The 26015-nt window shown below is 39.1% G+C and overlaps 1 protein-coding gene across 2 annotated transcripts; it reads left to right on the plus strand.

Annotated features, from left to right (window-relative positions):
• The first annotated feature begins 1347 nt into the window (after window positions 1-1347).
• On the plus strand, window positions 1348-24565 carry OVCH2 (ovochymase 2). Of its 2 annotated transcripts, XM_075094879.1 has the most exons (21): window positions 1348-2383; window positions 4752-4861; window positions 5540-5631; window positions 6785-6957; window positions 8312-8407; window positions 8791-8942; window positions 9613-9808; window positions 11358-11381; window positions 12804-12894; window positions 12998-13131; window positions 13546-13686; window positions 14680-14810; window positions 15208-15301; window positions 16092-16223; window positions 16630-16710; window positions 17359-17545; window positions 19059-19128; window positions 19690-19885; window positions 20171-20322; window positions 20652-20820; window positions 21237-24565. In XM_075094879.1, the coding sequence occupies exons 1-21, from the start codon at window positions 2293-2295 to the stop codon at window positions 21257-21259; spliced, it is 2535 nt and encodes an 844-aa protein (XP_074950980.1). In that variant the 5' UTR covers window positions 1348-2292; the 3' UTR covers window positions 21260-24565. The 2 variants fall into 2 exon arrangements, with proteins under 2 accessions (XP_074950980.1, XP_074950979.1); XM_075094878.1 differs by lacking the exon at window positions 21237-24565 and having other exon boundaries at window positions 20652-21149.
• The last annotated feature ends 1450 nt before the right edge of the window (window positions 24566-26015 follow it).

Here is a 26015-nt window from a genome sequence, read left to right on the forward strand (position 1 = left end):
CTGGCCACGCTGCCTGCCAAAGCTGCGAGTTTTAGGAGCAATACCAGCTATCCAGTGGGGGAAGTAGGTGAAGTCATTAGTGCCTCTGTCCGCACACAGGGTAAAGATAACGGCTTCAGGAGAAAGATAAAATAGATAGCAAAAGAGAACAAAGAATAGTAGGACAAGAAAACTGCACTTCTGTTTTGCCATCCAAGACAAGGAGCAGGTTGTGCAGAACGTGCCCTTCTATGCTTTTTCTTTCTGACCTCTTTGGCTGCTGCACGGTAAGTGTTGCCTCTCTGTCATAAATCTGAAATGAGCTGATTGTTTCTCTGTTTGCCAGTCGGCCGGATGTTTTTATTTCTCATCAGTAATGAGACAGATGTAGTTTGCACAGTGTCACTTATAACTGCAGAGATTTTTTATTCCTGTTTTTATATCATCCTGGTGGATGGCGTCATTCCAAAGGATGTCATTGTGGTGGGTGATCAGAAAGCTCTACTGTACATGGAACAGATTTTGGGGGCTTTGGTTTTTGTTTTGTCCGTACAAAATACAAAGGAATTAATGAAGGAAAGCAGACTTCAAAGTTTTTGATTAGACCTGGAATGATATTGGTGATGCAGGGTTGAGAAGTGCAGAATTAGGCATCTCTACAGGACCTGTAGGAAAACTGCAGTCTTAAGAAGTTCTGTATACTTATAACAGAAAAAAACAACGGCAACTCCAAGTTTCTAGGACAGGGTTTGCATTCAGTTGTTATGAAATTGCATATTCAGAATAAAAGATATTTTATGTTATCCTCTGACTGGCAGAAGAAAAGAACAACAAAAACCTAGGATTGAATAAATACGTAAATGATTGTGGGGGTGTTGACTGATGGTGGAGTGGGAGGGTATTGTGAAATCCTCAGCCAAATAGTAGAACGTATTCAATAGGCTAAGGCTGATGGGTCAAGTATAAGATTGTTTTCTTTGGGAGCCTGAGCAGAATTAAAAACATGAGTCTTGTCCACAGTGATGGTAACCACAAAAAGAGAAACTGTTTAATGTTGCAACTTATTTTGCATTTACCTGTTGGCATCTGTTAAAAATGTACCTTTAATAGGTTATGGCTACGAAGATGCTCAAGACTGAAATTTGTATTAATATGCATGTTGTTTGCCCTGTGTTTCTGTCTTCAACATCTGATGCATTTCCCATGTGAAAATTATGTTTCAGGTGGAAATAGTGAATTCTTTTTACAAAGACAGGGGAAGCTGAGGATCTTGACCAGTTAAGCCAAGAAAACAAACAATGTTTTTCCCTGTCTTGTGTAAATATTTCTTTGTTCCGAGGTATAGATGCCTCTTGCCCTTTTTGGTACAACTTTCTCTTTTCTTGATAACTTTAATGTCATATCATAAGATGAATCCAAGATAGTTCAGATAATATTTTAATTGTATTTAGCACTTTGTTCATTCACCTCCAAGTCAGGCAATACTTGCTAAAACTGATGAGACAAAATTTTTAAAAGTGGTGAATTTGCAGGGTAATTTAACTTATGCTCACTGTTTTGTGAAATCTTTTAATTTATCTGCTGGTGTGCTGCTTATTTAGGATTTGAATAGCCTTCTAAGAGACTTGCACTTAAATTGCTATTAAAAGGGGAGCTTAGCCATCGAAATGACTCTGAACTGGCACTGCTGATGGCAGCAATACTGAAATATTTTAAAAAGCTGAGCCCTGTCCTCCTTAGCTGCCTTTCAAAATGGGATGTAAAAATACTGCTCTCTTGAAAAAACGATACTTTGATGCAGAGGGCTATCTTTGTCTTGTACAACACAGCATCAGAGCATGCTGCCAATAAATGATAAACTTTTGGTATGTTTCTCAGGTCTGTAAAATTTGCTAAATATAAAGTGTGCAGAAAATACAGAATATTGCCTTTTCCAGAGCTGTAGAAATCACAGGGGCCAATAGCAATTGACATTCTGTTCATGTGTGTTTTACTTTGATGTGTAGATCAGCTTGGGTAAGTGTTGCTAGCAAAGCAAACAATGGTAACTTCATTTTGTCATTTTGCCTGAAAAAAACTAGTTTTAGGGAGGATTTTTAGCTAGTATTTTACAGCAAAGACTTCAATAATGGCATATAAAAGAATCATGCTCCATTAAATTTGGAAACCTTATTTGTGCAGGTAAGTGCTTTATAGCTGGATTAATGAGTAACTTCTACTTAATTAGTTGCTGTTCTCCTGCAGTGTAGTATTTGGGCTTCTTTTTCCCTATAAAACCCTCCTTGTTTTCACTCAGTCATTCAGCACCCCAAGATGCGCATTGCCCCCAGTAAGCTGCAGTTACTCCTGACGGGGATAGTTTGTATTACAGAGTTTTGTGCTGTACCATCTGCTCTTCAGAAAGGTAGGATGAAAATGTCACGTCTAGCTTTAACAGTTTTCTAAGTGCTAATGGTTTTGTTCTTAGGCAGTGACAAGCAGGGGAGTCAGTGCTGAAATAAAGAAGCTGCACTAGTTTCACCCTCAAGGTTTTGACCCTGAGAACTCGTAGACCTAGACACAAGGTAGCATTAGAATAATTGGTCTAGTTTCCATTCTTTGCTTTTGTTCCGATCCAAGTCTGGAACTGAAAGTTATCTTTTAGTGAGCAATCCTTACGAAACTTTTGTCTGATTCCTTGATGATGCGGAACAAATGACATTAATATGGTTTATAATTCAATAAATAAAATTAAATACTCTCAGATTTGCAGCAAGTTAATGAAAGGCAAGGTTTAGCTGCCAACTCATGGGCTGCAACCAAAACACTGTGAGTCCTCTCTTCCATTGCCTTGCATTTTAAAATCCAGATTATTCTTTTTCTTTTTTTTAAAATTAATGATTGCAATTGTTCCTGTTACATTTATGAAGATTTACTGATTTATAGAAAACTGGAATGGAAATCAGATCTTGGCTGTTTGTATAACCATTTTGCTTCCATTTTAAATTTGCAGTAGTAAAAAAGGGGTATTTACAGCTTGATTTCCGAAATTGTGCCGATTACTTGTTTTCATTGTAACAACTCTATTTTGTCTCTCAAAACTGGTGTGGCATCTAATTCATCATAATGAGTTGCTTACTTAAGTAGTCTAAAGCATAATATTCTGTAGAATGTTATTTCCTTGCTTCAGCATCCTGCCTTGCAGATGGATGTGATGCAGTTTACACAGAAATCTCTTGTCTGACCAGTGAAGGACATTGGTCCTGATGCGGTCTGTAAAGCAGGCAGGAATCTCTTGTGTTTACAAATGCCACAGCCAGAAGATTTTAGAGTTTGTCAAAATATAGATAAATGTGTATAATATTAATATAAATATTAACTTGTAACTTTTAAGCTAATCTTGCATATGTTAGGAGAATAGACTTATTAAATGCTGAAAGAAAAAATGAAAGTTGTAGTTTATGAATCTGATCTTTAAAATGGTATTTATTTTTGCCCATTTCCCACTACCAAATTCCTTTAGGTAAAACCTAAATCATATTTTTAAAAATTTTGCCTCGGTTTCATCTTTCTCCTTTCCTCACTGTATCTTCGCACATGGGAAAAAGGTGGGTGCAGTGAGAGTTAGGAAAGAATGAAAAAAGATCAGATAAGTGAACCCTATCACTTCTATATAAAGCCTTTTTTATTTAAAAGCTAGAGTGTCAGCATTATTGTGACACTGTAAGCACTTGCATCAGCCGTGTTAATCCTGAGGATGATTGCAAACCCCTTTTTATAGGTGTTGTAAGCTGTATTTTACAGTTTGGAGGATTCTACATTTTCCAGACGCTATATACAAGTGTCTCTCCTCCATCTTTTGCATAGAGCCACCTATCTGCCCTGTTCCAAGTTTATAGATGCCAAATTTTTCCGCATGTAGGGTTTAACAGAATTTGTAGTAAAATGTATTAGAGATGTGTTTGACTTCATTGAGTTTTCATACAGCTTTAAGAAAACAATAATTGTGGCCACTGCTGGGTTTTGGAAGTGCACTACAAAATACTCCCTGCTTCGGCTTGGCAAAATTGGTTGCTTCTGTCTTTCTTAAAATACTACCAAACCAGTAGTTGTCACCAAAAATATTTGTTTCTATACATATACTCCTTTACAAATACATAAAAATTATCAGCTTTGCATAGCCATAGTAGATGATAACAAAAATGAGTTAAGAAGAAATGAAGTTGGTTAAGCAGTAGATGTTCTGGAGAAATTCAGGCACTCTTGTTGGTCATCAAGGTCTGTATCTTGTGCATTTTGACCCCGTTTGTCTGAAATATTTTAAGTATAAATGCTGGGAGTAAAGAGATTTCTGAAAGCGATAGTGAAACAGTGATTTAGTCCCAAAATAATTCCAAAACTTGCTTGAAAGAGAATGTTGACATTTCAAAAGTTCAAGTAAGCCTGGACCTAATGAGAACATAACAAAAAAAAAAAAAAAATTATACATATAGATCTACACACGCACACACTCTTGGTCATGGAAGGCAAAATTTAATATTTGTGATACAATGAAACCAGAAAGTGCTCATTTGGAGAACTTCTGCCAAATAAAGTACACTGCATTTTTCTCAGCCCAATTTAGCCTTAGTTTGGGCTATTTGTATTAGGAATTATAAAAAGGTTCCTGTCGTGGCAGAGAGATTGCACTGACCTCTGTGCCAGGCCATGCCTTCCAATTCTGTGTTACTAAAAAGTAGAAAAATTTAAATCCAGGCTAAATCTTTCCTTCTTTTCCCCTTTTTACTCCTCAGATCCTAAGTGTGGGCAGAAAGCTCAAGAGACAAACCCGTGGAATTACCTTAACCTTTTCACTAGGATTGTTGGGGGAAAACAGGTGAAACAAGGCTCACATCCATGGCAGGTTTGTACAACCAAATGTGGTTTTATCTTCAGAACGAAGTCCTGACTTGTCATAGAAATAATGAAAAAAGAAAGCAGGTATATTTTGTGCTTACTGACACTTACAGTTGTTGAGCTCCACTCTGCTTTTATGAAAAGCAGTGAAGCAGGCGGAGAGGGCACAGAACCTGTCTGGCTAAGAAACCTTTGCTTATCATTTATTATTTTGTTTATCAGTCTTTCTGAAAGAGCATCTGTAGATCAGTCTGTTGTAAAGAGGCATGGGTGAAACTAGTCAAAAATGGAAGGACACTGACCGAAGTACACCACCCCTAGCTCCTGGCTATTGTCAGGCATTGTGGATTTCCAGTGCTCCCAGTGACCTGCACAGGAAAAATTCTCAACTATCTAGCAGCCATTACAGCATGCCGAATACCTCAGTGACTTCGGTTTTATTACATGTGTGCTGCTTTTATCCACATACCAAGTCACAGCTGAAGAGAACAGCAAGGTTTAGGATCTCTTAGATTCAAGGACCATAAGAATGCCCTGAAAGTGTGTTTGCTTGAAATGCAGCATGTGCTTTAGCTATGTGAAGCTTCAGACTCACCTGCATGCACTCTCTCCTTTCTTCCTCAAATGCAATCAGAGCAGGTACAAAGATTTCCTTTATTTGACACGCCTTCTTTATGTGGTGCAGGTTTCCTTGAAACGAAGGCAAAAGCATTTCTGTGGAGGGACCATTGTTTCTGCTCAGTGGGTGGTCACGGCAGCTCACTGCACCTTGGACAGGTATGGATGTGATATTTCAGAAGCAGGCTGCAGGTGCAGAAAAACATTTATTGTAAAAGTGTGCATGTGCTGTAGCATCTTTTTGTGGTGATAACTTACATGAAAGGGTGCTACCCTTTCATTTGTAACCAATATTTTCCAGGTTTTAACAGAAAGGGAGGAAAACCAAAACCTTCAAACATCCCAAAAACAATTAAGATAAAATAAACTTTCAGGCATTGGTGGAGACTGATTTTGGAAGTGTAGGTAAAAATCTGTACCTAACTATAATTATCAGGTGACTGCATTTTTTTTTTTCCCAGAGGCAGCAACTGGCAGAGTATATGCAATTAAATGGTGAATGGATATAGTACATTATACTCTTGCATGCTGATGATTTTCAGCCTTAGTGCTAAAAAACCCAAAGGTCTGTGAATGTTGAACGGAAGGTCCTGGTTCTGCAGTAGCTTCCCTGAGATTCTAATTCCCTTATAGTTAATACTGAATCTTCGTACTAATGGGTCACATGGAATTATAAATTTGTTCTGTCTCTGGCATTGTATGTGGTCATATCTTGGTCAAATTAGCCAGTAACGGCAGGGTTTATTTTAACTGCAGAAGGACAGGCAATATCTAAATCAGCATAAAGCCTCCTGAGTCAAAAGTAATTCTTCAAGTCTGGTGAATAAATTTGAAGCAGAATAAAAAGTTTATAATGATTGTTTTTGTTTTTCCTTGCTGCACATCTGATCTGGTACTAGGCACCCTGAAGCAGGAGTCACTGTTTTTAAGGTATAGACTAAGAATGCTAAAGAAGTGGCCATATTTTTTCTGTACCTTCCTATTTCCAAATCTTCCCTCCTTCTTCAAAAAAGCAGTGTGACTGAACATTTTTAAACACAGTGAGAGGACCTGGTTCCTTAGTGGTTTGGTGGTCACCAAACCACATCCAGGAGTGCAGCTAAATCATCTTTCTTCTCAGTCCTTTTCATCTCCCAGTTTCTACTGCGGGGCATACTCAGCTCTTGCTGACTGTATGTATTACGTGCTCTAAAACCTGAAGACGAAAGGTGTTAGGTATCAGTAGTAATATATTTTCTGTTTGAAAACAACTCTATTTTTTCCCTTCATTTTGAAAATTCTGTAGCTGAAATACTATTTTTCTCTTTTACAGGAACCTACTCCAGTACTTGAATGTCACTGCAGGAGAGCATGATTTGAGGATAAGGGAGAATGGCGAGCAGACTCTCCCTGTTAAATATGTCATTAAGCATCCAAACTTTGACCCCAGAAGGCCGATGAACTATGACATTGCCCTTCTGAAGCTGGACGGAGCCTTCAACTTCAGTAAGGCGATAGTTATCCGTGATCTTTTTCAGTGGGGAAGGTGAGGTCTTCGTTTCTCCCACATGCTGTAAAAAGTCTTGAAACTCAGTTTAAACCCATTTCCCATCTGTCAGGTTATGCCACTAAAAACGTCCAGAGTGTTTTACAATTAAAGACTTTAGAATACCAGAGGTAAGTCAGAAAAAATGTATCAGTTGAATTAAATGGTCTGCTTCAGATTTAATACTTCCTTGAAGAAAAAGGTATTGTTCTTTGTATGCAGGAGATTAAAATTTGACCAAATAGGTGTTTTTATTTTTTATCTAAGGTGTAGACAGAGATTTCTGCCTCTGGTGAGCAGTAAAGCTAGTCAAAGGCAGACCAGAGCTGCAGGACTGTCTGTGCCTTACTCACACCCCCTCTGCTATTTGCCCTCGTTTCCGTCCCTGCAGACAGCAGCGTGGGATTATCTTTAGCAGTGGCAGAACTGTCCATCTGGGGGCTCTAAGGCAAAGGAGAACGTGAGGGGAGGACAGCTGTTAGTGCCCTGTTTCCTGGCCGGTGAGCCAGCCATTTCTCATCTGTACACTAACTGCATACGGTCAGGTTTTCTGACAGGCTCCTTCACATCGGTTTTACGTAATATTGAGGTGCAAACACTTTGCTCTTCCAAAGCCTCCAGCTCCTGTCACTAGGTTGCTCTTTCTTTGCTGCCACAAAGGTGAGCAACTGCTTTTTTTAAAGGAAGTTTGGATCATGATAGCAGCTAAATTTAAGCTGAATGGCAAGGCCTGGGCTGAAGCCTGTGGTGCTTATGGCTTTCTTTTTCTGTTCCAAAACACTGTGAAATGGAGGCACAGATAAATTGTCAAATGCCAGATTAATTTTTCAGGTGCCACAAAAACAAAAATCCTTTTTAGCTTTAAAAAGAACTAGCTGAGAAAGGAAGCTTTTTGTGGGTTTGTTTAGCTGAGGGGGGATCTTACCATTGCTTATAAATATCTTAAAGAGTGGGTGTCAAGAGGATGGGGCTGGACTCTTTTCAGTGGTGCCCAGCGACAGGCCAAGGGGCAATGGGCACAAGTTGGAACACGGGAAGTTCCACTTAAAAGTGAGAAGAAACTTCTTCCCTGTGCGGGTGCCAGAGCAGGGGCACAGGCTGCCCAGGGAGGGTGTGGAGTCCCTTCCCTGGAGACATTCAAACCCCGCCAGGACGCGTTCCTGTGCCCCCGGCTCTAGGTGTGCCTGCTCAAGCAGGGGGGCTGGACAATATGATCTCCAGAGGTCCCTTCCAACCCCCACCATTCTGTGATTCTGTGTGATTCTGTGATTCTTTCAAATACTTATCAATAAAATACATGTCCGTGTGTGGCAGGTTCATCAGTTTTGCCAGCATGTCTTCCTGATCCAGGTGAAAAGTTTGAAGCAGGATATATCTGCACTGCTTGTGGCTGGGGCCGTTTAAATGAGAGTAAGCCACTTGAATTGTTCTTTGACATTCAGTTTTCTCAGTGTCTTATTTCTGAAGCGAAGAGCTTGATTGCATAGGTCATAGACAGACCAGATAAAAGTCATAAGAATTTTAATCTCAAAATGGGATCTTTGCTGGTTTCTATGCCTACCTGTGAATTATCTCAAAACGGATTGTTACAATACATAGATCTGTATTTCAATTCTGAAACATTTTGAAATTTATTAAAGTAAAACTGCTTATGTACCAAAACTGGAGGTCTATATAACTATAAAATGGCTTGGAGGAAGTTTACAACTCTTTTTTTGTGTGCGTGTTTTAGCAGTGACGTTAAGTTCGCTTTTCAGCATTTCTTATAAGCAAACATTTTTTTTGTATTTCAGATGGAGTACTCCCTCAGGTCTTATATGAAGTCAATCTACCAATCCTAAACAGTAGGGAGTGTTCAAGAGCATTATCAACTTTAAAGAAACCCATCCAAGGTGACACTATAATGTGTGCTGGATTTCCAGATGGAGGAAAAGATGCCTGCCAGGTCAGCTGAACAGAGCGCATTGTGTACTTACAAGTATTTCTCAGAAGCTCAAGGCTCTGTGTGCCTAAGTGAATAAATACACTGTAAAATCTGATGTATGTTTATTTTGATGTGTGAATTTTTTCAAAGATTCTGTATGGGGCAATGCACTTAATTACATTATTCCATTTTAATTATTGTATGAGTTGTAAGACAGGTTCCTGAGAGCAATTTTGCAATGTATCCCAGCGCAATAATGCCTGGGGCTTCCTGAGTTCAGAACACTTCATAAATTAGTCAGTTAATGTTGCTAAGGAGGAAAGTAGAAAGTATTGCCTTGGATTACTGGGAGGAAAGGAAGTGAGATAAAGGTTAAGTGATTGTTCCTTGTCAAGGGGGTAAAAAAAAAAAAGCTCCTCACTCCTTTTTATATGCTAAAATGTAACAGATGTGCACCCATGAGGGTGTCGATCTCTCCTGCTCTTGACAATCCTGACTAAACACAATAAAAAAGGAAGTGTCTGTCTTCATGGTTTGTTTGTTGTTTTTTTTTTTTTAAATTACTATTTCCTATGTTGCAGGTTGGTTGGTACGGCAGAAAACACAACTCAATAAACTCTTTAAGGCTTGCTCAGTGGTATGCACGCACTTTTGTAAGCTGTGGGTTCTGGGCTTTTACCTCTTTTAACAGGGAGACTCAGGAGGCCCCCTTCTGTGCCGGCGTAAGCATGGTGCCTGGACTCTAGCTGGTGTGATCTCCTGGGGGATGGGATGTGCTCGTGGCTGGACAAGTAATGAGAGGAAGAAACATTACAACAGAGGATCTCCAGGAATATTCACAGACCTCAGTGCTGTGCTTTCCTGGATTCAGGAGAACATGAGTGCTGGTATTAAGTCTCCATCGTAATGTGTCCCCCACTTTTGACAACTCTTCTGTCTCATAATAATATTTCATTTAATTTTATCTTTTTCAAGATATAGCACTTATTTTCCCCATTTTTCCTGGCAAAGCACTATCGCATTTCACAATGCTTTTAAGTGTATGGTACTGATTGGCAGTTGCCCAAAACAAATTGAGAGCATCGTAAGTGCTTCTCTTCCACTTTGCCTCCCACTTGGACTATAAATATGTGTGTGTGTGTATATATATATTTATCTATGTGTGTGTATATATGGTTTGGTGGGGTTTTTTTTTTTTTGCTTAAGAATGGTCCTTTCATCCAGCTAGCCAGTTATCCTGATATTTTTTATTTTAAGTGGAAATTAACCAGTTGAAAGGGTCTGAAATTCCATTTGCACCTCTTCAGCGTCCCTTGTCATTTTTCTCAGCTAAAACGTGTTGGCTCAGACATTTGACTACAAGGGGGAAAAGTCATGCTCTCAGAAGTGTTTTTTCTTACTCTGCCCAAAAGGCTACTTATGCCCTCTGTGCGGGGGAACAGCATGAAAATTATCTATCACTTCCAAAGCCATGGAGCTAGAGCTATAAATGAGAGTCTGCCCAAGGGTGAACTTCACTCAGAGCATTATGAAATTTAATTAATATTTTCTTCCATTTTGGGCTATTTTCATTAAAGGGTGTTGGAGATTTTGTTAAAATTTATGCAGAGAACTTGAAAAACTGAGGAGCAGTTTTTAAGAGGTTTTGCTAGTCAGTAATAAGAAAAAAAACTGCAAGAAGAAAAAATAAAACCAGCCTCAACTGGTGAATGAAAAAAGAAACCTTCATAATGTCAGTGAAAAATGAAAAAAGTTTAGCTTCTGAAGAATATTTTCTTTTTCAATTAGAAAAAAAAAAAAAAGAAAAGAAAGAGACAGGGTCTTTTTATTTAAAAATTTACTAGTTTGCCCATTTTATTATCAGGAAAAAACAATGTGGTGAGCTGTCATGGTAATTAAAGTGTGTTGGCTCCAGTGAACAGAAAAAGTGATTTGGTAGGTAAAGTGAAAACACAATTCCCAATGGCATTGCACTAGGTTTTGCTTGCCTGCTCTTTTACACTGTCACACTGGTTCGAAAGACCTTAACTGAAATTGCTGTCTGGCTTAATGTCTCTGTGCCCCTGATGTGATGCTAGCAGTTGGACTCTGCTTCCCTTACCTGATATGTATAGTATTTACTCAACAAGTGTAGAAAGAGAGTACTGTGCTGCTCAGACTGAGCAGTGGCCTATCAATGTATGATTCGTTTTAGAGGTGGCTACTGCAGAATTGTTTCGTCCAAAGTCAGCACAGCCTCAACTTGCAATTTTGTTTTAATTCTAAGCCTAGTTTATTGTAGGCACTATGTCCCCAAGACCCATTTGAATTTGCCTTAGTGCTAGCTGTATAAAATTGCCATTTCACATGGATAAAAATAAAGTCTCCACTGTGCATACAAAATTACAGTAATTTATTCTTCTTTTTCCACCCCCTTCCCTATCTCTCCTTTATTAGATCTGAAAATGAAAAGCTCCACAGGTGAGTACAGTATTTTTTCAGTACCGTCTATCTGTGTTAGAGCATAAGAAAACCCCCAAAATAGTCTGATATATAATCCATGAAGGAAGAAATGTGAGGAAGCTTGACTCATCAAAGCACTTTTAAATGTATACTTTAAATGTATACTTTTTCCTCCTGGTTCTGCAAAGAAAAAAAAACTTACTTATGTAGGATTGTACTTATGTACTGGTGACTTCAAAAAGGAATTTTCTTTAAGACAGCTACATATATAAAGGCATATCTTTATTGAAATGCAAATAAAGTTAATGGGAAAAATGTAGAACAGAACCTCAAGCAATGCATAAAATCTAGTAAGCGAGGTTGTTTCTGTAGAAAAATATACCTTCTCAATAGAAAGTATGAGGTAAATTAGTAGTATTTTTGTGCAGTCTATGATGAATCTATCTACTTGTCTGGCATCTATCTCTACGAATAGAATGCAAAAAAACCCCCACAAAACCCAACCCCAAATGTAACACTTTAGAATGGAAGTCTTACTTTGGTTCTGCCATGTTTATGCTCTTGTTGGTCACTCCGTTCATCTAGGTACAAGTTCACATAAAGATATTAGAAACAACTCTTGTGAACTAGATCTTAAGATTTCAATTTTCGTCATCTGGAGTGAGATGTGTCAGATCATAAATGAGCTTGAGCACACAGTCAATTTGTATAGACTTGCTGTGGCCAGTGAGAATTGGATATTTAAGGGATGTTTGTGTCTTTCTGATGTTTTTTACTGGTCTACCTAGGATGCGTCAGGTAAGATAATCTTATAAGTACATGACTCCTGAAATTTGAAATTTGAAATTTGTTTTCATATGCATAGTTGTTGATAAATGTCTTACTGGCTTACCTTGCAAGGAGAAGGAAAAGCAAGAGGAGATAATTTTTGTAAGTAATTGCGTTTCTAGTGACAATTATCTGGAGAGGAAAGCTTCTGCTTCTTCTATTAAAGTGTCTTTAATACTGTATTTTACTGTTGCAAAAGTCTCCTGCTATAACATAGCAAAGGACGTTATTACAAATAGGCTGCAATGAACACTTTTCTTATGTCCTGAGGTATGCATTTTTCCTCCCTGAAAAATATTTATACTGAAATCCTCATTTAACAAATGGTTTCCTTAAGGTAAAAAGCAAGCACTGCCATTTTTGCAATAAAATATGGTAGCGTGTTGTCAGTGCTTCATTTTAGTTCCCAAATTATGTGTTTTAAAACTGACTTACCATAATTCCAAATAAAAGAGAGAAGACCTAGCATCAATCTGCCAGCAGAAACAAGATACAGCTGACCAGTCTTGAGTCTCACAATATTGTCTAGACATTTGAGCTTTTTGGTGGAACAGATGATTGCATATGTGTCAAACCTGATTCCTTCTATTTTGTTTTAACTTTACCATGCAGCATTTTGTAGCATTCAGGATGGCAAACTCCCTGACAGTGAAGGAGAATTACATTTTCCTGGAAGTCCCAAACAGTTCTATCAAAACCACCAGTAAGTAGACAAAACACTGTCTTTCACCAGAAGCTATTCCCCATACTGGTGCGGTCGGTTGTTTGTGGCAATTTTGTGAACGGGAACTAATTTGTTGTTCCAGGTTGTGTGTATGGACTCTGTCTGCACCAGAAGAGAATTATATATTGCTTCGTTTTTCCCACTTTGATATAGAGCCAGAAACATTTTGTGACTATGATTCTTTATCAGTCTATTCAAAAGATGACAGACTTGTTGGTGAGTTGCCGTCCCCTTATTCTTTGAAATAATCTGTCAGTGTACGCTTTCATTTTAACAGTAAGTACACCCAATGAGGACATGGCGGTTGATTCTGTTTTACGTATGTTTTCATGATTAATACATTGTGAGATACAATCTAAAATAGAAGACAAAGAGTGTGGGAGGAGAAAAGAATGGAAAATCCTGGTAGGGAACTGTGTCTGCATACGACTTTCTGGTGTCAAGGGTTTTCAATTTTTAATAGTGTGCATCTCTTTGGGCTAATGGATTAATAGAGAATGTAGAGGAATGAATAGGCAATTTCCTTTTCATTCTAAAATTCTTATAGCTAAGTACTAAAAATGGTCATGCAAGTTTTCTCAAGTGATTAAAGCCTTTAAACAGTGATTATTCTCTAATATAATATTTCAGGGAAATTCTGTGGAACAGATCTTCCATTACCTATTTTGATTGGCTCCAATAGTATAAAGCTGAAATTTGTTTCTGACAACAAGGATTATGGAACTGGTTTTGCCCTGACCTACAAAGCTCTTACACCAGATATTCTTCCTGGTAAGTTTAAGTCTAGTATTACACCTGTCTGTGCTCTTGGGTGGTGACCTGAAAAAAATTTTCAGGAGAAAATAAATTGGAAAATAAATCATAAATCATGGTACTTCTATGTGGAAGATAATATGAAAAAGGTAAGTGTGGTTAGGCTGCTGTGTGACATTGTGGAGAAACTGGGATGCCAGAAAGAGATAGGAGAGATGCTGTTGAGAGAAGCCCTCCTTTAACATTGCCTCTTCTCCATCCACTTCATACAAGACCTCATTTCCTTCTCTACTTCCAGAATGTTTCAAAATTCAGTTAGTAAGATTAGTCAAATGAGCAGAATTTCCGGAGGAAAGCTGCTTTGCTAGTCCCAAGCATGCTTTCATGGAGGGGCCGTGAGGGAGGCAGCTAATGCTAAGATATGTCGTGGAGAATTGCTTCGAGTTTTGCTGTGTGGTTCAGAGCAGCTCACCATCACCAATGGAGCCGGCCCAAGGGCCATCTGCTGAGTCTGGACAATCCAGTTACAGACAGTCACCTGTTGTTCCTGTTTCTGCAGCTTTTCCAGCTAGTTCCTTCCCTCTGCAGAGTGTAAGGGCAGAGTTCAGGGAGGAATCCCTGCTGAGGGGCCTTGCCACTGCATAGCCCATCAGGAAAACACATCCTTGGGTTGTGTTTTATGTCTCCACTTTCCAAAGAAAGTTGGCAAATATTCTTCTGACATGCCTATGTCCTGCTCTTCTATCACCCCACACGGGAGCCTGTGCCTGCAGTGCACTGCCTGTAGCCAAAGGGGAATGCTATAGTCATGGGTTGAGTTGCTCCTCTGCCTGGAAACAGGTTAAAAATTTTCTTTGCACCTTTATCAGACAGAAGGATTTGTCTTGCTGCTCTTGCCCTGTTCTCTTTCTCAGCTGTGTGAAAGCAATACAAGAGTTTATTTTTGTTGTTGTTTTGAGTGATTTAATAGGAAATTACAGTGCCTCCATTTTTGTTTTATTGGATTTCCAGATTCTGGCTGTGAGTCCTTAGCTGTCCTTTTTGAAGAAGGAGTGTTACAAAGTATGCACTATCCAGAGAGCTACAGCAACAGGGCAGACTGTCAATGGATTATCTGTGCGCCAGAGGATCATGTAATCAAGGTGTAATATGAACCCTTTTGGTGTCTACAGAATGGAAGTGGGCACAGCACCATTGAGTTAACATGAAATTATGCAGCTAAGGACAAGCAAGATCAAGCAACATAAGCTTGAATAATGCTGTTGGATGCAGTTAAGAGAAATCACTTTCCATCCCAAAAGCCAGATAGGTTTTGATTTCTCCTTTAGGTTATAGTAAAATAGGATTTCCTGGTTTAAATTTTATGACAAATTCTTCTAGCAAATGTAATATGCAATGTATCACCTGTGAGAGGTCTGAATGTCACAGAAACCAAACCCTAAAGCAATTGTTGAGAACACTAAAGACCCTATTAGATATAATTTGATTTTTTTTCTGTGTGGATTTAACAAGGTTCACTTTTTTGTTTTTTATTTAAAGCTTACGTACCAGTCTTTTGAGGTAGAAGAGAGTGAAGATTGCACTTACGATGCTGTGACTGTGTATGAAGATGTGGGAAAAGAGGAGGAAATTGGTTTGACACTTGATTTTTGACATATTTTGGGGATGACCTGTTTCTTTTATGACTTTCACGAGCCCTGTTTTACAGTCTAAAATCAAGTTCACTTCTAGAGCCTCAGGTGATGTTATAGGTACTAGTTTCAGTACCTTGAAAAATACTTGCAGGTATTGCTGCGTCTCTTCCACTTACAGAGGCAAAACCACATTGAACAGAACAGTTTTGTGTATTTAAATTCTATATGAAATGCAGTTCTGAATTCATGTAAATGAAGAAAAGGGCATAACACAGCACCCAAGAGGTGTCCTTTTCAGAGTCCAGTTGTTCTTCACTCCAGATGAGCATTCATGTAATTCTTGCCACCTTGCTGGAGATTACCCTGGCTGACACTGAATGAGAGAAAAGCCTGTACCAATCAACTGATTTGAGCACTTGCTTGATGCTGGTGCTTAGATTAGCACTTATAGATGCTAGAGCTGAAACACTAACAAGGGGAAATCACATTTCCAGTGTGTTCTATACACAATGGCAACCTATGAGAGTGTTGCAATGGACTCTTGTAAAATAATGCAAGAGTCTCCTTGTTCTTAGGAGATAATTACTGAACAAGGACAGACTGTCAGGAATAATAGAACAGTCCTTCAGCCTCAGTCTGCTTATCTCCACGCCTCTCTTGTGCACGGTTGTTTTTAGCCTCCTGTGTAAGAGCTGGAATACACAGAATATTGGGTACCCACTGTTGAAAGGGATAAGCATGAAAAAGTACATGTTAATCTACAGTGAACCTTTGCTTTCTCATCTTTAGCTAAGTCTTGTGGATTTGCCCTACCAGCACCTGTGCTAACCTCCTCTGCTATGATGCTGGTTGTCTTTCACTCTGATGAAACAGAGACCTTTGGAGGATTCAGAGCTGCAATCTCTTTTGTTCATGTAACAGGTAATAGAAGTAACTTGGGAAACTGCCTCCTTGGGGCAGCACAAAGGGCTCTTCAGTGAAGCTGGCTATTCAGAATTATTTTGCTCTAGGAGATTCTCATCTAACAAATTGTTTCAATGAAAAAACTGTATTGTGAACCTACTGAGGTATTAAACAAAGGGGCTTATTGAGTGGGTGAAGAAAAACAACGAATCTACCCAAAACCTCAGAGTTTTATTGTGTGTAAGAGTATTTTGGTGCATTTTAAATAGCGCTTTACTACCATGTGGAGATGTAATAGCAGAGATCCCTACTGTAGAAATCTATTCCTTCTACTAAAATTATAATAAAGGAAATAAAAGTGATTTTGTGATAAAAATACCACTCAAGACAGCCTGCTAACACATTTGCTATTTTCGTTTGCTAGATTTAGATATTTTGGATTCAACTAGTCAAGAAGAGTTAGAAGATACAGATATAACTGAAGAAGAAAAACAGATTACAACAGGTAAGCCAACTCAAGTTATATTTTCTTCATGGGAATAGGGAATACCTCTTGGACTATAATTTGAATGGTGTTTTCTCCAAATATTTAGTGGATGCAGTTATCCCAGAATTTTTCATTAAGATATTTTGAGGAAATAAAAAGATGAATGGTAACACTTAATAGTAAAGCTTTGGCTTTAGAATAGCAAAACCTAGTTTTTCTTGTTTTCTTCATCTTGTTAAGTCACTTCCAGCATTGCAATGACATTATTTCAGCTTTGAAGTCAGTTTACACCTACCCACTTTGGTGAAAATAATTGCAGAGTACAGGGTAGTTGAAAATAATAACCAGCATTTTAGAACTTCCCTTTCTCCCTCCAGTACTTTATGGAGAATGAGCTGAGTCCATATTCATTGTAGGTTTGAGACTAAAACTATTGAAGGTAAGCAGTTGCTTTCATTTTGGTGAAGCTCTGTTTTTGCTAAGACCATCTCTTATGCTGTCTCTAAACATTTGGATCCTTTGTAATGAGGCAAGTGAAAAGATTTACTCAAAAAGGGGAGGGGGAAGGCTTGAGAAGCTGTGGGCGACTCTTAGATGGACTGTTCTTTAATTCTCCAAATCTTAACCTCTAAAGACTTCTTGAGACATCAGTGCTTTGTGTTTCAGATTATATTTGTGGAATGCCTTCAAATCAGCCCAGGTTCATCTTCAGTAGGATAATTGGAGGTGAAGAAGCTGTACCATACTCATGGCCTTGGCAGGTCAGCGTACAAATTTCAGATGAGCATATCTGCGGAGGAGCAGTTCTTGCCAAAGAATGGGTTGTCACAGCTGCTCACTGCTTTAATTCTAAGTAAGTACACTGGGATGAACCCTTCCCTGGGAATGTCTGTAATTTCACGGTGCTTGTCTGCAGCATGGTGCTTCTGCCCAGGGTGGATGGCGCAGTTTCGCTTACCACCAACTTACAGCTCGCACTGGCGCTGGATTCTTTTGCTCCACACACATGTAATAGGATCATGGTGGCTACAAAGAAAGTAGCCTACTCCTGTAGGCTTGGTTTTCATTCAGATCAGTTTTCAAAAGGGATGGCAATATACTAAATCCCTTGCCATCCATCACTTAATCTTAGGTATCTTCTTTGTGTTTCTGTCATTTACAGAGCATGTTTTCATCTGGGTAGGATCAACCTATCCAAAAATTTTAAAATTACTGAATTTATGTAGATTTTGGAAGACATGCAGGAGGCTTCTGTGCACAGGGTTGATGCCATTCCCTTATTAAGAACGTAGCAATCTGTTAAATCAGATTACATGGACATTTTTCTGTCTTTATTGAGAGGAGACAAAAGGATAGTGTGTGTGACTTTGAGACTCTTTAAAATGTTTTCTACATTGCAATTCATTTATTCACCTCTTAGGCTGAATGCTACCTATTTTGAAGTGCAAAATAATCACAAGTACGTTAAATTAAAAATCACATATGTTGGGCCATTAAAATATTTTTTAAAAAACCTCACAGGATTGCTGATAATTAGGTATTCTGGCTTGTTTTCAAATAAGGTTGCAATTACTTGAAAATGAGGGTAAGCTTTCAAAAGCCCCAAATGCCAATGATGCTTAGACATCGATAGTCTCTATTTCTTTGATTCTCTTCTCCGCCCCCCCAAAGCTGGGGATCTGAAACACAAGTGCTGTTTTGAATTTTGGACTTTGGCTTCTAAGTTTCTAAATATTAGTTTGCAAAATTTTATGTCAGGAGCATTGTTGCACTGTGTTGAAGGTACCGCTTTAAGAGCCGTATTAAGGAGGAATTATCTGTTGCACGTTGCCATCACATCAGAATTTGCGTACATGGCTTAATGATTCTACACAACTAATTTCATCAGGGAGTTATGACAAGATTTCAGGTAGTGAAAGGATTTGGTTAAGAAACCAAAGTCTGAAATGAAATGTTTCTGTTGCATTTCTTGGTATTATTTGATAGCTAGTAGTGTTTTAGAGTTCACCCACTTTTTCATTAAGATGGTAGGGACCAGCACTGTCCCTGGACAAGGTGGACCATGCAGGCCTTGTGTTCTGCACCAGACACCCCCAGTCCTTATACAAGTGGCCTTTCTCTCAGTTCGCTATGTGTTTGAGAGATTCTACTGCCCCATCATGAGAATATTTCATGCTCCCTAGAAGTCAATGGGAAGATTTCCATAGATTTGTATGGGGCTATGGGCCTAAGGAGTTGTTGGCCCAGGAGTATATAGGGCCCTAGTATCTATTTTGGGTGGGGGAGGTTTTAAGATTCACAGGTTTCAAGAATGCTGTTATACTGGCCTGAGAATGTACTTTTTTCTTTTCTTTTTTTTTTCCTAGGGAACTATACAGAGACTTATGGATGGTGGTAACGGGACTTCATGATCTTAGAGAGCAAGAATACAGACAGGTACTATAAGTTCTGCTTAATAATAAATCAATCTTGCAAAATAATTTTTAATGTAAGTGCATCTCCCAAATTGTTCTTGATGCAGCAGTCTAATACCCTGCATGCTGACCTTAATCTGCATTTACACAACAGCTTTTGTGTGACCGTTAGAGAAATTGTATCAACACAGATCTGTGCCTTCACCAGTAATGATCTCCAAAGCTCAGTATTGTGGAGGATGCGTGAGCGAGGAGTGTATTGTTGCTGAATTCCCAGGTGACCATTACCAAGACAGAAATAATTGGGTCACAACTTTCTACTTTCCTCAGACTGGACAAATGTTTTTCCAAGACCCTCTTCCTACACTTGCTGGATGGAGTTTCCTACATGTTCCCTGATCCATGTCCAAGAGGCATAATCTTAACTTGTTAATATAAGAAAGCTGGTGGCTTCAGCAGCTGCTTTTAAATGTTTTCTCCTCTTCAGGCATCTTGCATATGGCCTGAAAATTTATGGAACCAAAGTTTTAAAGACTTAAATTCCCAAGTCATTCAGAAAATGTCAATGTCCTTGCTTTCCTAGAAAAGGTCAGTAAAGCAGTATATTATACATCCAAGTTTTAACAAGACCACTATGGACTCTGATATCGCCTTGCTGCAACTGGCCGAGCCCTTAGAATTCAACCACTACGTGCGCCCAGTGTGCCTCCCTGCCAAGGAGGAGGCGATTCAGCCCTCGAGGGTGTGCATTGTCACAGGATGGGGTGCACATGAAGAAGGTATGCAGTTTTTGCTATTTTGAAGGTTGAGCATGCTGTAACTGTGTTTTAAATATTATGTTCTTTGTTGTAACATTCATTCTGTCTGTACATTAGTTTCTGGAGAACAGACGTGTTAAAAAGTTTTCACTTGTATGAGCTCGGCCAGACATGCAGGGAAATGGGTGGGAGGAAAGGAATCAGGTAATTTAGATCGAGACCATTTGAAAGAGGGAAGAGTAAAGCTTCTTTCTGGAATCACTAATATATGCCTCTACTGGTTTCTGAGATGTCTTTTACTTCAAGACAGAGAAAAGGGGAAAAAACTGCATCAGCTGGAAGTCCCTGTCCTGGTGCTTGACACATGTCAGAGCTATTACATAAATCTTCCCAGTAAAGTGACCCAGAGGATGATCTGTGCTGGATTCCCCCTGGAAGAAGGCAAGGACTCATGCACAGTAAGTTGCGCACACCACCTTTGCCTTCTGACACTTAAAGTATGGTCAGATGGGTTTTGAAAGGGGGAGCGTTGAAACCTCACTAAGAGCTGTTTTCTTGAAAACAGGCTGTAGGTGATTTACAGTGACAGACTCCCTAATAGTAGAATTTTAATTACTCATATTGCAAAAAGATGTACGTCCCTTGAACAAAAGTTATTTCTTTCTCTGCCTTTTAAAAATAGAAATCCCCAAACACATAAGCAGCTGGGACCTTGTAGCTGAGCTGATATTTAAAAAACATAAGGAGTGATGTTAGCTCATGACAAGATTCCTTTGTCCTTGTGCAGGGTGATTCTGGTGGCCCATTAGTTTGTCCTTCAGAAGATAACTCAGGACTTTACACCCTTCATGGAATCACTAGCTGGGGCTTGGGATGTGGACGGAAGAGCTACCCAGGTGTATACACAAATGTTGGTGTTTTTGTTGACTGGATCAAGCAGAGTGTTAATAGTAGTGGTATGTATGAAAAAAAAAACCAATGAACTGAATCCTTTTGCTATTGCTAGATGCTTAATTCAAGGTCTTTTCCAGGGTGCCATTTTTATATTTGGGTGTCCAGCACTTCCTGAAATCTGGCCGTTTAAAATACCCCTAGTTGAATGCCCAGAAACAGGCGAATCTAAATCAGTAGTCACTTCTGACAATCTTTCTTCTTCTGGATGTATTATTATTTCCCTCTCTATTGCATTTCTTGTGTTGATGAATGTTTTCCTTACTGATGCTTTGCTGCTTCATTTCTCAGGGTTGGGAGGAGGTAGGGAGGCATGAACTGACACACGGTGACAGCTGAGTCCACTTGGACAAGTTTACAGCCTGCCTTTTTCGACCATCTTTGCAAAGCTTACCCTGTTTTATTTTTCTCCTTTTTGTAGATCTCCCCGTTTTCATGGTGTGATCATCAAAGGAGCAGTTCCGATGGACCACATTGTAAAACACTTCCAAAGCACAAATGTCATTGAAAGCAAAATTTGGTGAGAGTGTGTTAGTTCATGACTGGTGAAGATTCCAAAGCAGCTGATACTTACCCTCGTGAATTTACTGCTGATTTACCTGAATTGAGACTTTGGCTTTACATGCCTGTGCATGGGGCAGACACAAGTTATGTGTGAGGTTTCTGACACTCTGTTAATCTATCTTAGAAGGAAAGAGAGGGTAAATAAGCCACCATATACCGTATGTCAAGCATATCCTCAAATGTAGTACTGGAGAGCATAAAAATACTGTAGAAATGAGATAAGTGCCTGTGTAAAACAACTGAAGGGGCAGTTAGTCATTTGTCCTTTAAGGTTGATGAGAGTGTCACCTCTGGCTCTGAGAGGACCTAGGCAGTGGCAATAGTAGTTCGTCACTGAGGAGCAGAAGAACATTGTCTAGTCATTAGTGATGTGAATCAATCCAATTGCTGGGAAAATAATACTTTTAATACAGTTCCTGTTTTAACAAATTGTGTGGTGTTTAAACAGAAGTATTTCATAAGACAGGTGTTACAGGCCAAGGGCTTCTGGCACCATGCAAGAACTGACAGCTATTCTAATGAACCTATACGTGTAATTAAAGAGGTACAGTGTAATCCACACAGCACAAACTGAGTGCATTTACTTGGAAACAGCAGTTTGTTTAATGCCCAAATGGCTGCTTACACAATAAATTGTGATGACAGGCTCCAATTAGCTTTGCAGACTGTTTTGTGCACAGTCTTAGTGTTTAGAAACTAGATCAGTATGACAGTACAATAGGTAACGCAAGTATAATCCTTCTTTGACTCAATGCTCAGAAAATAATTAGAAAGTAAGATATCTCATTTTGTTTCTGTTGATATTAATGGCAAAAATCTTGAGATGTGTTTCCCATACATGCGTTTGATGCCAGTAACCCTACTTTTTTGATTACATTAGTTAAGAACTTCTGAGGTTTTTTAAGAAATAATTTTATTCTGTAGCTGAGGAAAGAAATAGGCTGTCTACCTTTATTCCCAAATGAATACCGTAAATGTTTTTTAACAGTTTCTTCTCCTCGCTGTAAAGTTTTAGGTGAAAGCCCACAAAATAATCTGGAGCATGAGTTTTCTGTGAAACTATGTAAATACTTCATGGTGGAAGGACTATGGACAAATTCAGATTAAGTGTAAGGCACAGCTGTGTTACATTATTGATAGAGTATGCTTGGTCTATCTTTGATAAGCTCTTTGAAGAGGTCTTTGGAGAGCAAGGGGAGTCTGTTAATGTTCACTTATGGTGGAAGTTGCTATTAGCTAACTGTATCAGTTTAACTCTGCCAGGAGCAGATGTGTCTAATCACTTGGTTGCTATTCTGTTTTGCTTAACAGGAGCAAGAAGACTTAAAATACCTGTAAAGTTTTTATCTACTTATTAATCTAATACAAGGATATCAAGTGGGTGTGTTCAGAAAAATAAAAAAAGGGGGGGGGGGGCAGAACTACAGGTGGGAGAAGTATCAGCTGTGCTAACCCTACTGCATGCAGCGGTGATATGCTGATAAATTGATATCTCTTTAAAAAATTTCTGTCATATATTTGGAATGCTAGCTTAAATTATTTGTATCTGACTTGATTGTTAGGGTTCTTACTTTTTGCTTGACTGCATGATGTTGAACTTCTATTTTTCTCCTAGTGTGGTTTTACAAGTAGTGTAGTTTTGCTTTTGTTTGTTCTATCTTTTTAGCCTATTGTAAGCTGCCAGTATCTTTTAGCAATAATGTGAACTGTTTTGTGATGCAAATGAAATCTGATTTCAAAAAAATAAAAAAATCACTTTCAATGGAGTTCATGTAATGGAATTGTATTTTGGTTTTTACAAAATTTGTATGAAGTCTACTTTAATTCTTGACAGTTACATGAGGATTTCCTGAACGCTACAGTCAGAAGGTAGGATACTAGTAGCCTACCTGAGTACTGAGGTAGGCTCAGGTTCCCTGCATGCTTAAAATCTTGATATAAACCTTCTTCTGTTGGCATGTAAGTAAAAATATCTTCTTTGTAACGCTATGTGGAAGTAAATGAAGGCTCACTGCATTGTTCATTGGCACTGTGCTAAATAAAAGTCTATGAAGTCTATGCCCAAAAAGATCTTGTTCTGACCTTTGGTTTAGGTGAGTATCTGTGACCGTAAGTCTTCCTGCTTAGCCCTGACATGGTAGTCCTGCTCTGTATGTGTGCGTGGGCACACGTGCTGGGCGTCCATCCCTATTGCCAGCGATGCACATAGACAGCCTTTGCACGAGTGGTTATTAGAGCATTTTTGTAACTTTTGTTGGAAAGGGGAGACCTTAATCAGAAAATAGAAAGTATATGTCCATTGTTAAAGCATGTCTGGCAATAGTACAGAAGAGGAAGCAATTGCCTGAAATCTGGGTTGTAGCTATATAGCCTGACAGAAGATGTTAAAAACATTGTTGATCTCTGACTCTATGGCATTGCCGCTATGAATTCTTGGTTCATAATTCTTTTACTTTGCCATCTCCTCCTTTTCTAGCCGAGGACAGCATAGTGACTTCCTGCGTTGTACTGTTCTTGGTTGCTTGCACTTCTGTGACCTCCCCGATGAAGCCAGAGGAGCAGTAGCACAGCAGCACCGCATCCTTCCTTAGATGTACTCTGCCTGGAGCTCTGCATGCCATGTATTTCCTGACACACTCTCTTTCCGGAGCGGGTCTGCCCAAAAGGGTCTGACACAGTATGTAGCTGGTACTGTAGAACTCCATTCTCATGAGGTCTTCCCCATTTTGTTCCCTTTTCCTGTAGCCTTTCTTCCTGTATACTTTCTGAGGACAAGTGGCACAAGGGCACTTTTTCCTCATTTAGGAATCCATTTACTGTTATGTATTGGGTTCACAGTAAGACAGTTATTTCTTCAGCTGAAGTGACTAGACTTGGTTCTTTGCATGCTTTCAAAAGAGTGAATTGAGCAGTAATGCTGGAGGGACTGTGGATGTTATGTCTGGGTAAGGCAAGTTAACAAGAGGAAAGAATTAGGCTTGGTACTTTGAAGAAAAAAAAAAAGTTTTATATAGACTAAAACCCTGCTTTTGACTCAAAAGAAAGAAAAATAATCAACAAAAGTTGAAGGAGCATTAGGAATACTTAATATAAAAAATAAGAAATACCTCTAAATGTTTCTCAAGCTCTACAAAACCCCTTCCGTGCCTTTGTCTTACTAAAGACAAGGGAAAAGTCCTGTTCTTGAGGGAAGATTAATGCTTTCTAGCGATAGTGCAATTCAGAGAACCACTGGTAATTGCATAGCTGTGCAATTATAAGTCATAGTAAACTAGATAGAAAGTCCTGTCTTGTAATTAAAAAAAAAAAAGGTTAAATTCCTATTTATCCTTCACTTATTCCCATTTATCCTTCAGGATGAATTCTGACTGATAGATCTGAAAGTTTCTTGTCTATATTGTTGTTGTTCTGCTTTAGTCTCCTTGAATTTCAGAGCCTTTTGCCACATGGATAATATGGTAGATCATTGATGAAAGCAAAATATATAAAAGTTACAAGCTGTGCCATTACCATATTGTTAGAAAATATGAACTCGGAGCACCTCAGTGGGAGAATCTAGCTTCTTTAATCATGTAGAATGGGTCATGTAGCCTCGGGGTCCTGGGGTTGGTTATGAAACTCTTGAGGATAGGGGCTTTGTGTGACACTGACACAGGGAGTTATTTACTTCAGGAAAGGAGCTCTAATATGTAGCTTCGAGGCTCTCTCTGTTTTCAGGAGCCTGCGTAACAGAGCGTTGAGTTATATTTTGGTAGTGGTTCCCCTGCTTTTGAAGTCAGAGGAGGAAAGCCAGTATTAACAAAAAATTAAAAAAGAGCACGGTGGGGTATTAATTCCATAGTCAGTACTTCAGTAGCACAGGAGACTCAATGTATTTTTCTTTCAGTCTTTTTACAAGTCACATAAAATGCATGCATTCCAAAAACTAATACATCAGATTTATTCTCTTCTCCTTGTATTGCCATCTACAGCTTGGCACACCGTGACATTCTTCCTGGCACCCCTTCCTTCCCTGTAGGTTTGATCCGTTTGTTTTCTTCCTCCTGAAAAAGACATGTCTGTCTGATGTGGGCATGCTTTTATTTTAAACAAACTGTTTTGAACCTTGTGGCATGGGCTTGGACTTCAAAGCCTTTTAATTGACTTTTGTGTCTGTCAACAACTTGTATGCGCCTGTCCTACACTCCTTAGAGGGAATAATGGTACTTGGTGTCTACTGGTTCGGGTTTTTTTGTTGTTGGGTTTCTTTTGGGGGTGTTGTTTGTTTGGGTTTTTGTTTGGTTGGTTTTGGGTTGTTTGGGTATTTTTTAAAGAGCAACTTAAAGACCATAGATACTAACTACTTCATTAGTGCTTCTTGTCACAAAGTAAAATTTTGGCCCAGGGGGTAGGGAGGAAAGTAGGAAAACATTTCTGTTCCCCCAGTCACACTAGCTGAACCTCATCTTTCTTGCCCCACCTCTCCCTAGTTAACTGGTCGTTTGTCAGTAGTTTGCAACACAGACTGTGTACTGTCACATGCTGTCTGCTGAGAAAGTCCCAAGTGCAAAGCCCAGCAACCAGCAGCGCCTCTTGCTGGTGCACTGGCATTGTATTGCGGTCCTCACCCGCAGCGCTGCTGCAGCCTTCACGGCCC

Source organism: Phalacrocorax aristotelis, chromosome 5, assembly GCF_949628215.1.
Source record: "Phalacrocorax aristotelis chromosome 5, bGulAri2.1, whole genome shotgun sequence".
Taxonomy (NCBI): domain Eukaryota; kingdom Metazoa; phylum Chordata; class Aves; order Suliformes; family Phalacrocoracidae; genus Phalacrocorax; species Phalacrocorax aristotelis.